General features: G+C 52.0%; 1 protein-coding gene across 1 annotated transcript in view; it reads right to left on the minus strand.

Moving 5' to 3' along the window:
* CACNA1B (calcium voltage-gated channel subunit alpha1 B) overlaps positions 1-13,013 on the minus strand; it is a gene marked incomplete at both ends in the record, with an annotated part of 192,014 nt that overhangs the window by 53,296 nt on the left and 125,705 nt on the right. The window contains 10 exons of the mRNA XM_080708432.1: positions 3,985-4,068; positions 4,443-4,553; positions 4,896-5,060; positions 5,296-5,497; positions 5,637-5,774; positions 7,118-7,278; positions 8,541-8,637; positions 11,145-11,251; positions 12,340-12,399; positions 12,781-12,910. Of these exons, the coding sequence (XP_080564558.1) occupies positions 3,985-4,068; positions 4,443-4,553; positions 4,896-5,060; positions 5,296-5,497; positions 5,637-5,774; positions 7,118-7,278; positions 8,541-8,637; positions 11,145-11,251; positions 12,340-12,399; positions 12,781-12,910 (1,255 nt within the window). The remainder of the gene's footprint in view (positions 1-3,984; positions 4,069-4,442; positions 4,554-4,895; positions 5,061-5,295; positions 5,498-5,636; positions 5,775-7,117; positions 7,279-8,540; positions 8,638-11,144; positions 11,252-12,339; positions 12,400-12,780; positions 12,911-13,013) is intronic.

Consider the following 13,013-nt stretch of genomic DNA (forward strand, 5'->3'; position numbering starts at 1 on the left):
ATTTTCTAATTCTCACGTTTTTATTTATTGTTCTCGTCCTGCTCACTCAGTATTTACAGGATGCCTGCAGAGCATTAGGCACTATTCAGAGCATGACGGAGGCGGCAGTGAGCACAGCAGGCCAAAGCCCGTCCCGTGGAGCCAACCAAGCTCAGTGTGCAAGAGAATAGTGACAGGCCTCACTGTCCCCTTCTGACTTTAAAGGGAACTCTTTCCAAGTTTCACCATTATTTAATGTTTACATAGGAGCTTTGTGGATATTCCTTGTCAAGTAAATAATTCCCAGTTGCTAATAACTTTATTGTGTATAAAATCTTGCTTCATTGGCTATCTTCTCTGCATCTATGAAAGAATCACATTACCAGTCTTTTTTTACCTTTTAATGTGAATTATTGTAATAGTTCTTCCAGGTTGAACCTTGCATTCCTGGAATGAGCTTGACTTATATTTTTTTCCCTATACACTGCTGAATTTAATTTTCTTATCTATTATTCAGGATTTTCTATTACTGCAAAATGAGTGAGTGTGGAGTATCTTCCTTTCTTATATTCTTTTTAAATTTTTTTTGAAGATTTAAAGAAGTTTATTAAAAAGAGAGAAATACAGAAAATGGAAATACAGAAAATAGTTACAACCCCATGCCAAAATGGCATGAAGGGGGAGGGTGGCCCTGGCCAACTCACCATTCCTTTTTAAATTTTTAATTTGTCATATTAATTTATTAATGAAGACTCTTTACAAGTCACAAATACATATTTCAAATGAGACAATAATAATTTGCATCCATGTATACAAGATTGCTTTAATAAGTGAAAAACTGAATATCAAATAAGAGAATTAATTTAACCATAATGGAAGATAATTTCTTATATTCTTTTTATAAATACTAGTATTAAAATAATACTGCATGCATAGAATTATGTAATGTTCATTCTTTTTCTATTCTCTGGAATTAGATAATGTTCATTCTTTTTCTATCTTCCAGAAGTTTTTAAGATTGGAATGATTCTTCCTTGTTTTTCTGTAGAAACCTAATGTGCAAGACAATTAGAATACAGTGTTTTCTTTGTGGGAATATGTTTATTGACTCAATTTCTTAATCACACACACACACACACACATATGGGATTGAGCTCAGGGGCATTCTATCTCTGAGCTTACAGCCCTTTTTATACTTTTGTGTGGCAACAGAGTCTTGCTAGGTTGCTGAGAATCTCACTACATTGCTGAGGATATCCTTGAACCTTGTGACCCTCCTGTCTCAGCCTCCCAAGTCCTGGGATTACAGGTATGCATTACCATGACGGCTTCTTTAATTCTTTAATAAAGGACCCTTTAAGGCTTTTATCTCTTCTGTCAGATTTGGTCACATGTTTTTATAGTAATTTATCCACTCACCTATGCTTTCAAATGCATTGGCAAACGCTGTTGGAAAGTCTGTTTATTCCTCTCCTGTGTTTATAGTCATGACGCCATCCCCACCTTCTCTTGCCTGGCATGGCACGCAGGGAGATCTACACTACTCCAGGGATCCCTCGTGGGAACAAGCCCAAATCATGCCCCATGGAAGCACTGGACACTGGCTTCCTTATCCAGGGATCGCACTTCTCACTAGGCTTTCTTGGGAACACTTCCTAACAATCCCATTTCTATCATGGGTCTGACCCTGTGCCCCTTGGCCACAGATGGGTCCCTGAAAGCAGACTCTCAAGCTAGAGCCCTGGAGGGCTGCTCACTGGTGACAGAAATGCATGGTGTGTTCAGCAAAAACTGCAGATACTCTCACCTTGGGTAAATACGACTAGGGTACAGAAGACTCAGAGAGGTGAGATGCTAGGAAGGACCTATGCTATAAGATCCAAGTACCACCAGCTAAACCCATCCCAGAGTAACAACACCAGGAGAGCTTTGGGGGTAAAAGTGCAGACACCACTCAGGTCACAGGTGACTGCCTTCTGCAGGCCTGAGGTCAGGGCTTTGTGGCTTCCCAACCACGCACATCTGTTGCACCAATGTCTTTCTTAACTCATCCCTGCCATTGACTTTTGAGGAGTTTCCTACAACCATGGGGACTGGGGGGTGTCTCAGAGCTGGCTTATAGATGGGTAGCCTCAACATATTGGTATAGATACCACAAGAGCCCCAGCAGGGACAGCCTGAAAGACAGGGTGAGGCAAGGTTCTGGTCAGCCACTGTGTTGGTATAGACGTTCCCCTGTTAAGGACTAAAGAGTCCTAGGCAGGGCAAAAGGCTCATCGGGCTCTGGCGACAGCAAGTTTTAGAGAAGACACATATGTGGACCTTGGGAAGGGGCACAGCATGCCTTGGATTTCACACAGTTGTGCACCAGAGCACATCAATGACTTGGGAAGAGTTGGTGTCAGCCAGCTTCAGTTTTTACCAATCCCAATATACATGTGGTAGACATGAATGCAGGGACCCTGAAGGCTGGGATCCTCTAGGCGAGGCTGCACTAGCCACAGCCAGTGTTGACCACCCAGGACATGGGTGGGGGAATCCTCAGGCCACAAGACTGGCAGGCTGTATAGAGGTTTTTTACTGCCCGGGATACCTGACCCTGATTAATGTGGGGGCAGAGCTGCTTGCTGCTACGTGATGGGGCAGAAAGAACTGTCTGTCTGGGAGTCAGAGGACTCTCCGGGGCCTCTGTGCAGGCTCCCATGGAGAGCCTTAACTGACTGAAGCTTAACTTTTTAATTTTGCAGCCAGAGGCCAACAAGAGTGTGTCAAGCAGTGCCAGGGCCATACCAGGTGAGGATGTGAGTCACCTCAGCCGGCCAGCAATCAGAGCAGCAGAAGGCAGCCACAAGGAAGGGGCTCTAGAAAGAGTCAAGGGATGAGATGAAGAAACCTCTTGGCTTGGACCAACATGGCAGGAGACAGAGCCAATTTCCCACAGACCGTGGCTGGCACCATCGGAAGAACGCACAACATGCCCAAAGTGAGGCAGTGGCACAGCTGGGCAGGGCCAGGCGAGGACCTGTCCTGCAGCACCATCCCCCGACAATGGCACCGCCCCTCACTCAGCCTGCTTCACCTGCACTGGTGTGTGCTCTGGTAGCTGGAGGTGCCTGAGAGGCAGCCCATGCCGTGGAGAGGTCAAAATGCTCCAGCTCCCTTTCTCTGCAGGGGCACCACTATGGTGTGACCTGCCCTTGAGGTCTGATGTCCCTTGAGGGATGGCCCAAGTCCCAACTCCACCCTGGGCACTTGGGAAGCAGCACTGCTGGCTCTCCTCTCCCTTAGCCCTGTCCTCAGCCCACACCGGCTTAAGGATTAACTTTAACACGAGTCCTCATTTCAGTCTGTTCCTAGAGAATTAAACCTAAGGCCAAAATTGATGAGATTTTCTGTCACTGTTTTTTACAACTGACTGTGCTACACTAATATGTGTGTGTGTGTGTGTGTGTGTGTGTGTGTGTTGCTTTATGATTCTGATTCTTTGAAATCAGTTGAGATGAGTTTATGTTCCAGCACCAACCAATTTTCATATATGTTTGATAAGAAAAATCTCTGGATAGAGATGTGGGGTGTGTGTATATATATGTGTGTGTGTGTGTGTGTGTTTGCACATGCACGCACACATGTGTGACAAAAACCTGTATTTTAAAATTTAAGTTCTTACGGGGTTTTGTTTCTATGTTTTTGTGACCATGTTGTTAGATATGTACACACTAGACACATACAGATATAAAGGTCCATGTCTTCTTGGTCGTTTGTTACCATGGTGATTCCCAGGCCACTGGTTTGAATGACCTGAGAGTCACCTTCTTATCCAAGAAAGAACATTTGCCAACAGATCACCCAATCTCCACCTCTGGAGAGGAGCCTGTGTCTGCACCACTGCCCCTGAAGACCCAGGAGTCACTGGACACATCAGGACCTGGGGGCATGCTGAGGAGAGGGCTCTCTAGAAGAAAACCACTTTGGGGCCCCAGGGAGGGGACAGGAAATGCTACTTACCGCAATCTCTGTTACTAAAATATCAGTAATACTTCCCAACACAGTGACAAAGTCAAAGACATTCCAGGCATCTCTGAAATAGTTCTAGAGAAAAAGAAGGGCGGTTAGTACCACTTGCTGGAGAGGGCTCAGCTGGGCGAGAAGCTGGTCAAGAAGGGGTGAGGGTGATGAACTCTCAGCGTGAGGCCCGAGACAAGCGACACCTCCAGCCTAGGCAGATGCACAACTGAGGGCCACGTATCCAGAAGGAGGTCCTGGCCCTGCCTGCCCCCTGGGACCAGCCTAGGCCAAACCTCGGGCAGCTGAGGCCTAAGCAGCCTTCCCTGGCCCCCCATAGGGTCACATGGGCTCCAAAGCTCGGGGAATTCCCTGATCCAAACTGCGCCTCCAAAGGTTGCCCTACAGAGAAGGACCCTGAGTGCAGGTCACCAAAGGCCACGGGGGATCAAGGCACGTACCAGCACCCCAAAGGCGATGATCTTCAGCACGCATTCCATGGAGAACATGGACGTGAACACAATGTTCAGGCATTTCAGCATGAGTTCATACTCGTAGGGTGCGTCGTAGAACTGCCCAAGGAATGAGTGCTGATGGCTGAGGGCTCAGCAGCCCCAAGACACCTGCCTGGGCCACTGTGGCTCCCCGTCCAAGCACAGTAGGCAGGCAGAACTCCACACCTGCCCACACCAGGGACACCCATCCTTACCCTTTCCCTGATTTCTCCCAGAAACTTCTGCCTCAGCCCAAAGACAACAAAAGGAATAGGATCCCACAGGGACCCTGTGCTGGCCAGGACACAAAGCAACTGTAGCTGTGTTACATGCAGCAGAAAGGAGGCCAATTCTCCACCAGCCTGAGCTGGACCCTGACCCCAGCAAGCACCAGCCATCCACTGTCCGGACCCCACATACCTTCATCATCAGCACCACTGTGTTGAGGGCTATCATGGCCATAATGAAGTACTCGAAGGGTGGTGAGACCACAAATGTCCAGGTCTTGTACTGGAATGACTGCTTGTTTTGGGGCATGTACCGTGTCAGGGGCTTGGCGCTGATGGCGAAGTCAATGCAAGCCCTCTGCATGGAGAGAAGGGAGTACCTTGAACTCAGGGGGAGGAAGGACCTGCCCTTTAGCGCCTGTTTCACTGTGCCCTCACAGGGAGCCCAGATGAGAGAAGGCAGCGGAGGCGGCCAGGCTTCCTCTGAGAGGAGGAGGCCCTGCCTGTGCTGGCAATGCGCAATGCATGTGGAGGGAAGCCTGGTCCCTCTGCCCACTCTGCCCACCCCAGGAGCCCACAGAGCAACCACCTACCTCATTCTTCTCGAGGCTGCATTCAGACATCACCTTGTCTCCCTGCTCCTGGAAGGTGATAATGATCAGGGCTACAAAGATGTTGACAAAGAAGAAGGGGAAGACCACAAAGTAGACCACATAGAAGATGGACAGTTCCATGCGGAACCCGGGACTTGGCCCCTGCTCCTCGTAAGTGGCATCCACGGAGTGTTTTAGAACCCTGTGTGAGGAGAGAACAGGCATCAGAGAGCTTCCAGGAGAGCTCAGGGCCTGCACCACACCAGAGCCCAGCAGCAACGGTACCCAGAAGGACAAGATCAGGGTCCTGGCCAGCCACTAAGAGCCGGATGGGCACTCACATAGGCCACCCTTCTCCTGTGGACACCGTGAACAGCGTCAGCAGGGCCCAGAGTACGTTGTCGTAGTGGAAGTCATACTTCTTCCATTGCCGTGGCTGTGCTTCCACTTCCTCCTTCTCGTAATCCAGATACTGACCCCTGAGGGTGGGACACAGGGGAACACAGAGGTTAAAGACAGAGGGTCCAGGTGAATCCATGAATCTATGGTCAGCTGACCTTGAAAAGGGCACCACGATTATTACATGTAGAAAGACTAATGCCCTCAAAGAATGGTGCTGGCATAACTGGATTTCCATTCATCTAAATGTAAAATGAATCTGGACTCCTACCTCACTCCATATATAAAAATAATTCAAAAGTGATAAGACAGCCGGGCACGGTGGTGCACGCTTGTAATCCCAGCATTCGGGAGTCTGAGACCTGAAGATTATGGTTCGCAGGCAGCCTCAACTACTTAGCGAGACTCTCTGCAACTTAGTGAGACCCTGTTTCAAAATAAAGAATAAAAAATAGGGCAAGGGGTGTAGCTCGGAGGTTGAATGACCCTGGGTTCCATCCCCAGACCCACAGCGGGGAAAGGTGGTAAGACTCTTAGAAGAAAACAGGAAAGAATCCTCACAACTTCATATTTAGGTATGGATTCTTAAATGTGAAAACAAAATCATGAGAAATGAAGGAAAAAATAGATAAATTAGACTTCATCAAAATCTAAAACGTTTGTGCTTTAAAGGACACCAAAGGCAAGGTGGGGTGAGGCAGGTGGGGCACACATCCTTGCTGGAGAGACGGCACTGCATGGTGTTTGGCAGATCAGCTAAGGCAGGCACAGGCACAGCCCACGCCCTCCCAGGCAGACTGCCCAGGTGTGTACATGTGCTCATGGCAGCCCTATCCAAGGACCAAGTGTCTGTCCACCACAGAGTGGCTTAGTAAGTGGTGTGACACCCACACAGCCAGACCACCGGGACCTTTAATGTGCAAGTAGAAAGCAGCTGCCAGCATGGTCTTTCTTAGGGTGCATACAGCTACCCCTGCACTTCCCCAAGGACACCTCTCTTGTCTGTCCCAAGGGTAGGATCAAGCCCAGGGAAATATGAGGCATCCCATGAACAGTGGAAGCAGCCTCCACAGTGGGCAACCCTCAGGTTCTCATGGCCCCATCTGAACCTCTCGCCAGAGTGCCTAGAGCCTCTGGCAATACCCTAGTAGATACGGTGCATTCTTTGGGTGTCCACAGGCATGAAGAAGTCCCTCAGACCACAGCTGGTCCCTGACCCTGAGGAGGAGGGCATTGGGCACAAGGGCACACTCCCTTCTCTTCTGTGTGGCACCTGCACGTCTGAAGCGAGCCCCCCAGCCCTCACAGTATCCCCACTGTGCAAAGGAGTCCCCCAATCCCATGACAAGCCCACCTGGTCTGAGGGAGCACCAGGTGCTCTTCTGCAAGCCAGGACTGAGAGCTCCCACCCTGCCTCACATACCTGCAGTCCCTCTCCAGCTCCTTGGATTCATCAGTGCAGTAGAAAAACTTCCCCTTGAAGAGCTGCACCGCAATAACGGCAAATATGAACATGAAAAGCATGTAGACAATCAGGATGTTGAGGACGTTCTTCAGGGAGTTCACCACACAGTCAAACACGGCCTGCAGGAGGAGGGCGGGCCATGAGCAGCTGGCCAGGAGACGTGGGCTGAGGGGAGCCAGGGCAGGGAGGGTGGCAAGGGCACTGTGGGGCACAGCACAGAGGCTCAGGCTCAAGACCACTGAGGCCCAGACACCCGGGCATTCCAGGACCCTATGAGGCCCTCAAGCCTCTGACCACGGAAGGCATGACCACGAACAGCCTGGACAGGAAGCTGGCTGGTGTTGTCCTTTTCTCATGAGGAAAATCAGCCTGCCTCGATGGGGTAGGCAGGAGGGGCTAGGAGAGACAGTCACATGCACGGAGAACTGGCCTTGTGGGTCAGAGTGAGACCACAGAAAGGGGCTGGGAGGCCAGGCCTGTGTAGAGGCAGCCTCCTGTGTCCTCCCACTTCTGCCTGTTAGAAGCAGTGATGTGGGCAGAGTGAAGACGAAGCTGCAGTGCCCTGAAAACCACAGGGCAAGACCTCTGGGCATGCCGAGGGCCCCCAGTGACTCGGGCCACAGCCACAACCCACGGGGCTTTCCCTCAGGCCCTCTCCACCTGGTGCTGCCAGTGCCGCTCTGAGTTGAGAGAAACCCCTTGGCCACCGCAGACCATGGCTATCTCAGAGATGCTGGCCAGCACGCTCCGGGTGCTCCGCTGCCTGGACCCCTGAAGCCGCTGCGATACCAGGCCCGCCTTTGGATGCCTTCCCTGCCACTTTCCAGCTACCCCTCACACACAAGTCCCAAGAAAATTTTTTTCTGAAAATCCTACTTGGTTTAATGTTTCCAAGGCTTGAATGTCCAATTTGTTGGTAAGAGAATCCACTGTGTCAAGTTTTGGAGAACCAAATGAGTTAATGCATATAATATATTTTGTGCCTGGCACAGGGCCCATAATTATTAGACTAGATTTTTACTTTTCCTTCATCCAGAACCTCAGCTGTGCTTCCCCTCCAGGGCCCAGCCCTGGAGCAGTTTTCTGGAGCTCTTAATTGCTAGCAAGTCTCCCTGTATCCCCATGCCCTCAGCAGTTCCTTCCTGCTATCCCAGCAGCACTGGAGACTAACAGACACAAACTCTTTGGAGAGGGAGCTCAGAGCTAAGCAAGCCAATCCTTCTCAAACAGGTGAGCAACTCGAAAGATACAAATATGTACATGCATGTAAATGTGTGCACACACATGCATATACGCACACGCGCGCGCGCACACACACACACACACACACACACACACACACACACAGCATGTCCCTCGAGCCCCAACTCCAGGCTCCAACCTTGAGCTTAGGCAGCCGTTTGATGGTCTTGAGGGGCCGCAGAACACGCAGGACTCTCAGGGACTTGATGGTGTTGATATCTTTCCCTTTGGATCCTCTAGAAGGGAGAAGCCACTGATGCAGACAGGCAGGACATAGAGGCATGCCCAGCCTACATGGCCCAGGGGGCCTGGCTCACACTGTCCTGTCTGTGGCTCCAGGGTAGAGCACCCAGCTCAGGGAGATCTCTTACCATGCTGCCTACCCTGGGCCTTACCTGAGGACAGAGGTTGGGCCAGGTACAGAGCAGCTCACCTGGTTCACAGTAACAGCTGAGCTTCCAGGTGCAAAATCCCATTCTCTCAGACCATAGCAGCCACCTTCACCTTACCCGTGTCCCCCTGGCATCCACTCCCAAATAAAGAGGACTGAGGGGGCAGCACTGTCTACAAACCAGGGCTGTGAAGACTAGAACACTTCTATGGTGCTGAGGCCTTCTCCAAATACTAGAAGAGGGAGGCAGGGGGGCTTGTCCGGCCTCTGCCCTACACCACCTGCTTGTCCTCAGCTACCCAAAACTCCTCCAGGTGATGCGAAATTGACCAAAAGGAAGAAGGGAGAGTAAGAAAGAGACAGTTACAAAGTTAGACAGATACAGAGACAATGCTAGAGTCAAGGAGACAGACAGACAGACAGAGATTCCAAGACGATCAAGAAAGCAGCGACAGAAAAACTCAGGTGGGAGGTAGTCAGAGACAAGAAGTCAGGTAAAAAAATTCTAGACACTAGAAGCAAGCTCAGAAGCCCAGGGTTAGAGCTCTGATTGGGACTCTCAAAGAAGCAGCCAAAGCAGACCCATATGGCTTCCTCTGCTTGTCAGAGGCCCAGGAGGGAGGGGAGAGCTGGCCTTCCTGACCCTCTAGGCCAGCAGGGACAGGAAGACACTCCTTGCTGGTGATATCCCTGCCAGGAGCAAAGCCATGTCCCCTGGTCCCGTTGCGTGCCAGAACCTGGTGATGTCCAGTCACACGGGAGTCCTGACCTGCTTGCTCAGAGGACACTCCTCACCAAGATCCCCTAGCCTGCACTGGTAGTGGCCCTGCCCCAGGGGTCTCCTCAGGGCTGAGCAAAGAGTAGGCTGCACAGCCCAGGCCTTCCCACGGGGAAAGGGGCAGTTGCCCCCAGCCCCTTTCTTCCCTCCCAGCCCCACAGGCTAGATCAGATCACACTGTTCCTGGCCAGAGATTAGCCCTTTTCACCATCCAGAACTCCCCTGATAACCAGGAGAAGTGGGGATAGAGGAGGTCTGAACCAAGCTGCAGACCAGCCCAGGGCAGGTGGGCAGAGGAGGAGGGGAAGTTTCTGGGAAAAGCTGTCCACTAGAGGCAGGTCTCCGGGCTCAGGAACTGTTCTGCTCCCTTCTCCAGCTCTGAGGCCACAGGGCTGCTTCACGAACCCTTCCCCTGCCACAGCTGGGGTCTTCTCTGATCCTCTGGCTCAAGTTCTCACTCAAAGAAGCCTTGCTAACAATGACAAAGTTTTTGCTTCCTTTATTATAGAAAGAGAGTCCATTAAACCTAGAGGAGACATGGGGAGCTGAGGAGGGCCAGCAAGGAGAGGAAGGGAAAAAAAGAGAAAAGCAAGCTGCATTTCCAGAGAGAAGCCACATGGAAAAGCACCTCAGGATGTCCAGCATCCTAGGCCAGGGCCACAGCTGACAGACCCCACCCAGAGCCTTCACTATCCTCCAGGCTGATATTCCAGCTTCCAACACAACCTTGGAACACCCTGCTCATCAAGGGCCCACCATGCCCGGCCCAGCCCGGCCCAGCCCGGCCCCCAGAGACATGGCAGGAATGGTGGCTTGGGGATGGCTCCTGGCAGCATGCAGCCCAGGTGGGGCGGAGGTGAACGGTGTGAGGCTGATGATGGGACAGCCCAAGAGGCAGTGGGCATGCCATGTTGGGGCAGTGAGGAGGAGAGGGGGAGGCATTACCCCATGAAGCTCCTACCGAGAGTCCAGCAACAGGAAGACAAAGAGAACAGAGTCAGTGCTGGGGGAGGACAGAGTGGGCCTCTGTGGGTGCAGCCACCCAGGGGCGGGGAAGACGAAGACCCCTCAGTGTCTGGCCTCTACTGGGGTCCTCCTTTCTCTAGATCCCCCATCCCTGGCCCACCACAGCCCCACACCCTTTAGGAGGGTCTGGGGAAGCCCCTGTAGTCCTGGCCACCACCAGCTGAGCATCACTGACTGGGGAGCCAAAGGGAGTAGTCTCATCCCAACAGGGGAAGAGGTCCACCAGCTCTCACAGGAGAGAAAACACAGGTCAGACACCTGCCTCCAAGCAGGTGAACCTGCTCTGAAGGACCCCACAAGCAGGTAACAAAACCAGAGGTCTATACGCCCAATCCCAGAACCACAGGCTGTCCAGGGACAGAAGGGCCCTGAGTCCTCCTATGCCCACACAGTCCAGCCCCAACAGGCAGGGACAGTCCTGCTGGGCATCTGCAAAGCCACATTTAGACAGGGAGGCCGGCGAAGACCCTTCCCTCCTTCCCTCACTCCATCCCCATCATGGTTCTGGGGCTGCACCCACTGAATCCAGAGCAGACATAGTTACTTACGAGAAGGCAAACGCCACCAGGGCCCCACTGACCACAATGAAGTCCAGAATGTTCCACAGATCTCGGAAGTAGGCTCCAGGGTGCAGCAGCAGCCCCAAGTCAATCATCTTCAAGGAGAGAAACACATCAGAGCACAGGACGAGGCTGAGCCATGGGGAGGACTTGGCTCTGGTCACACCCTTTCGACAGGAGTCTTGATGCACACCTGTGACTATCTAAGACATCCGTATATCTCTGGCACATATTCCTACACCCTCACAGGTCCCTGATGGCTTCAGTGGGGCCTTGACCCAAATACTTCTGCAAGGCACATGATTGGCTGAAGTCCCGCTTGGCTCCCAGCTTCTCTGGATCCCTAATTAGTTGGTGAGGTTTCTGTCCCCTCTTTCACTGGGCCACAGGCATGTACTTGGCCCTAGGAAGCTCACACCTTGCCCAGGCCCTAGAGGGTCAGCTCAGGGCAGCAGGAAGGACAGCTGGTTGGAAGTTTAAGGATATCGATTCACATGCTGGCTCTGCTACTCAGTGCTGTGTCATAACTATCAGCCTCAGCTTCCTCATCTGTGAAATTCTGATAAGCATGTGAGTCTGCAAGTCTATGGAATAGTAGAGGTAGTATGTTTACGCATGCCTTGTAAGTGCTGCGCACATAAGAACTATCCTGAGTGCACACACAACTTAAGATGCAACTGAAGCTGTGGATGTGTACATGTGTGCACATCCAGCTCACTAAACACACACCTGTGCAAGCAGACACAAGGGACACATGCACCAGATGTGGACAAGAGGCACCCAAGGAGGAAGTGACCCGGGGAACACAACCGATCATCACACATAAGGTCATTATTTAAACTGCGTCTTCAGCCTCCACTTCCAACCTCTGAGGTCTTCTACCCAGTGTCACCAGTGTCCACCAGGCAACCTAGAGAAGGGCTGAGTCTCACACATACCTTGAAGAAAGCACATAACCCATGCATTCAGGAGCCAAGTGCAGACCAGGGGCCACTGCGAGCACACCAGGGGCGTGTGACGCTGGGAGCCCCAGTGATGGCTAAGCCTCGTTTCAGAACACACTATAAATACACAGCGCACACCCTTGCATCTCCCTGCAGGTGTGCCACTCTCCCCCTGAGCACACGCCCAGCACACACTCCACATGCTCTCATGCAAGCCCACATACATCTCCACATCTCACCTTCATCACCATCTCAAAGGTGAAGACACCTGTGAAAACGTAATCCATGTACTTCAGAGCCTGAAACCAGAAGGGTGCTACTCTCAGAGCGAGGCTGGAAGCCAGGGCCTCTCTAGGGCTCCTGGCTCTTCCCCCAGGCTTCTGAGAAGATAGCCTGTCAGCCGGGCAGGGGGGGAAGGGGGAAAAGAGCAGCAGTCTAGTGGGAGGCCAAAATGGGCATTCCTCGGGGGACAGGCCTCCTCCGGCTGTAGCCCCAACTTTGACCCCAGCAGGTCAGTAACATTGGGGCTGGAAGAAGCTTCTCCAGGCCTTTGGTCCTACTCCCCAGAGGAAGGACACAGACAGAAAGAGGCAGGTGTCAGATATGTAGACGGACCCTGCACCAGCCCAACCAGCGGCAGTCCTCACACCTGAACAGTGGGCCGCCATCACCCCACTCACATTGTTCCTGGATGAGTCTGTCCGCACAGGATCTTCAGCAGCCAGGGCGATGCTGCTCAGGGCAATGACCACAAGGATGACCATCTCAAAGTACCGCATGGTTACGATGTAATGGCAGAAGCGACGGAGCCTGGGGAACAGGGCACAGATCACGTAAGGCCTGCGAGCTGGAGCGCACCAGGACCTCCCACAGGAGGACTCTCACTGAACGCCAGAGCAGAGCTGCCAGTTGT

Source organism: Muscardinus avellanarius (assembly GCF_963383645.1).
Source record: "Muscardinus avellanarius genome assembly, chromosome: 13".
Taxonomy (NCBI): domain Eukaryota; kingdom Metazoa; phylum Chordata; class Mammalia; order Rodentia; family Gliridae; genus Muscardinus; species Muscardinus avellanarius.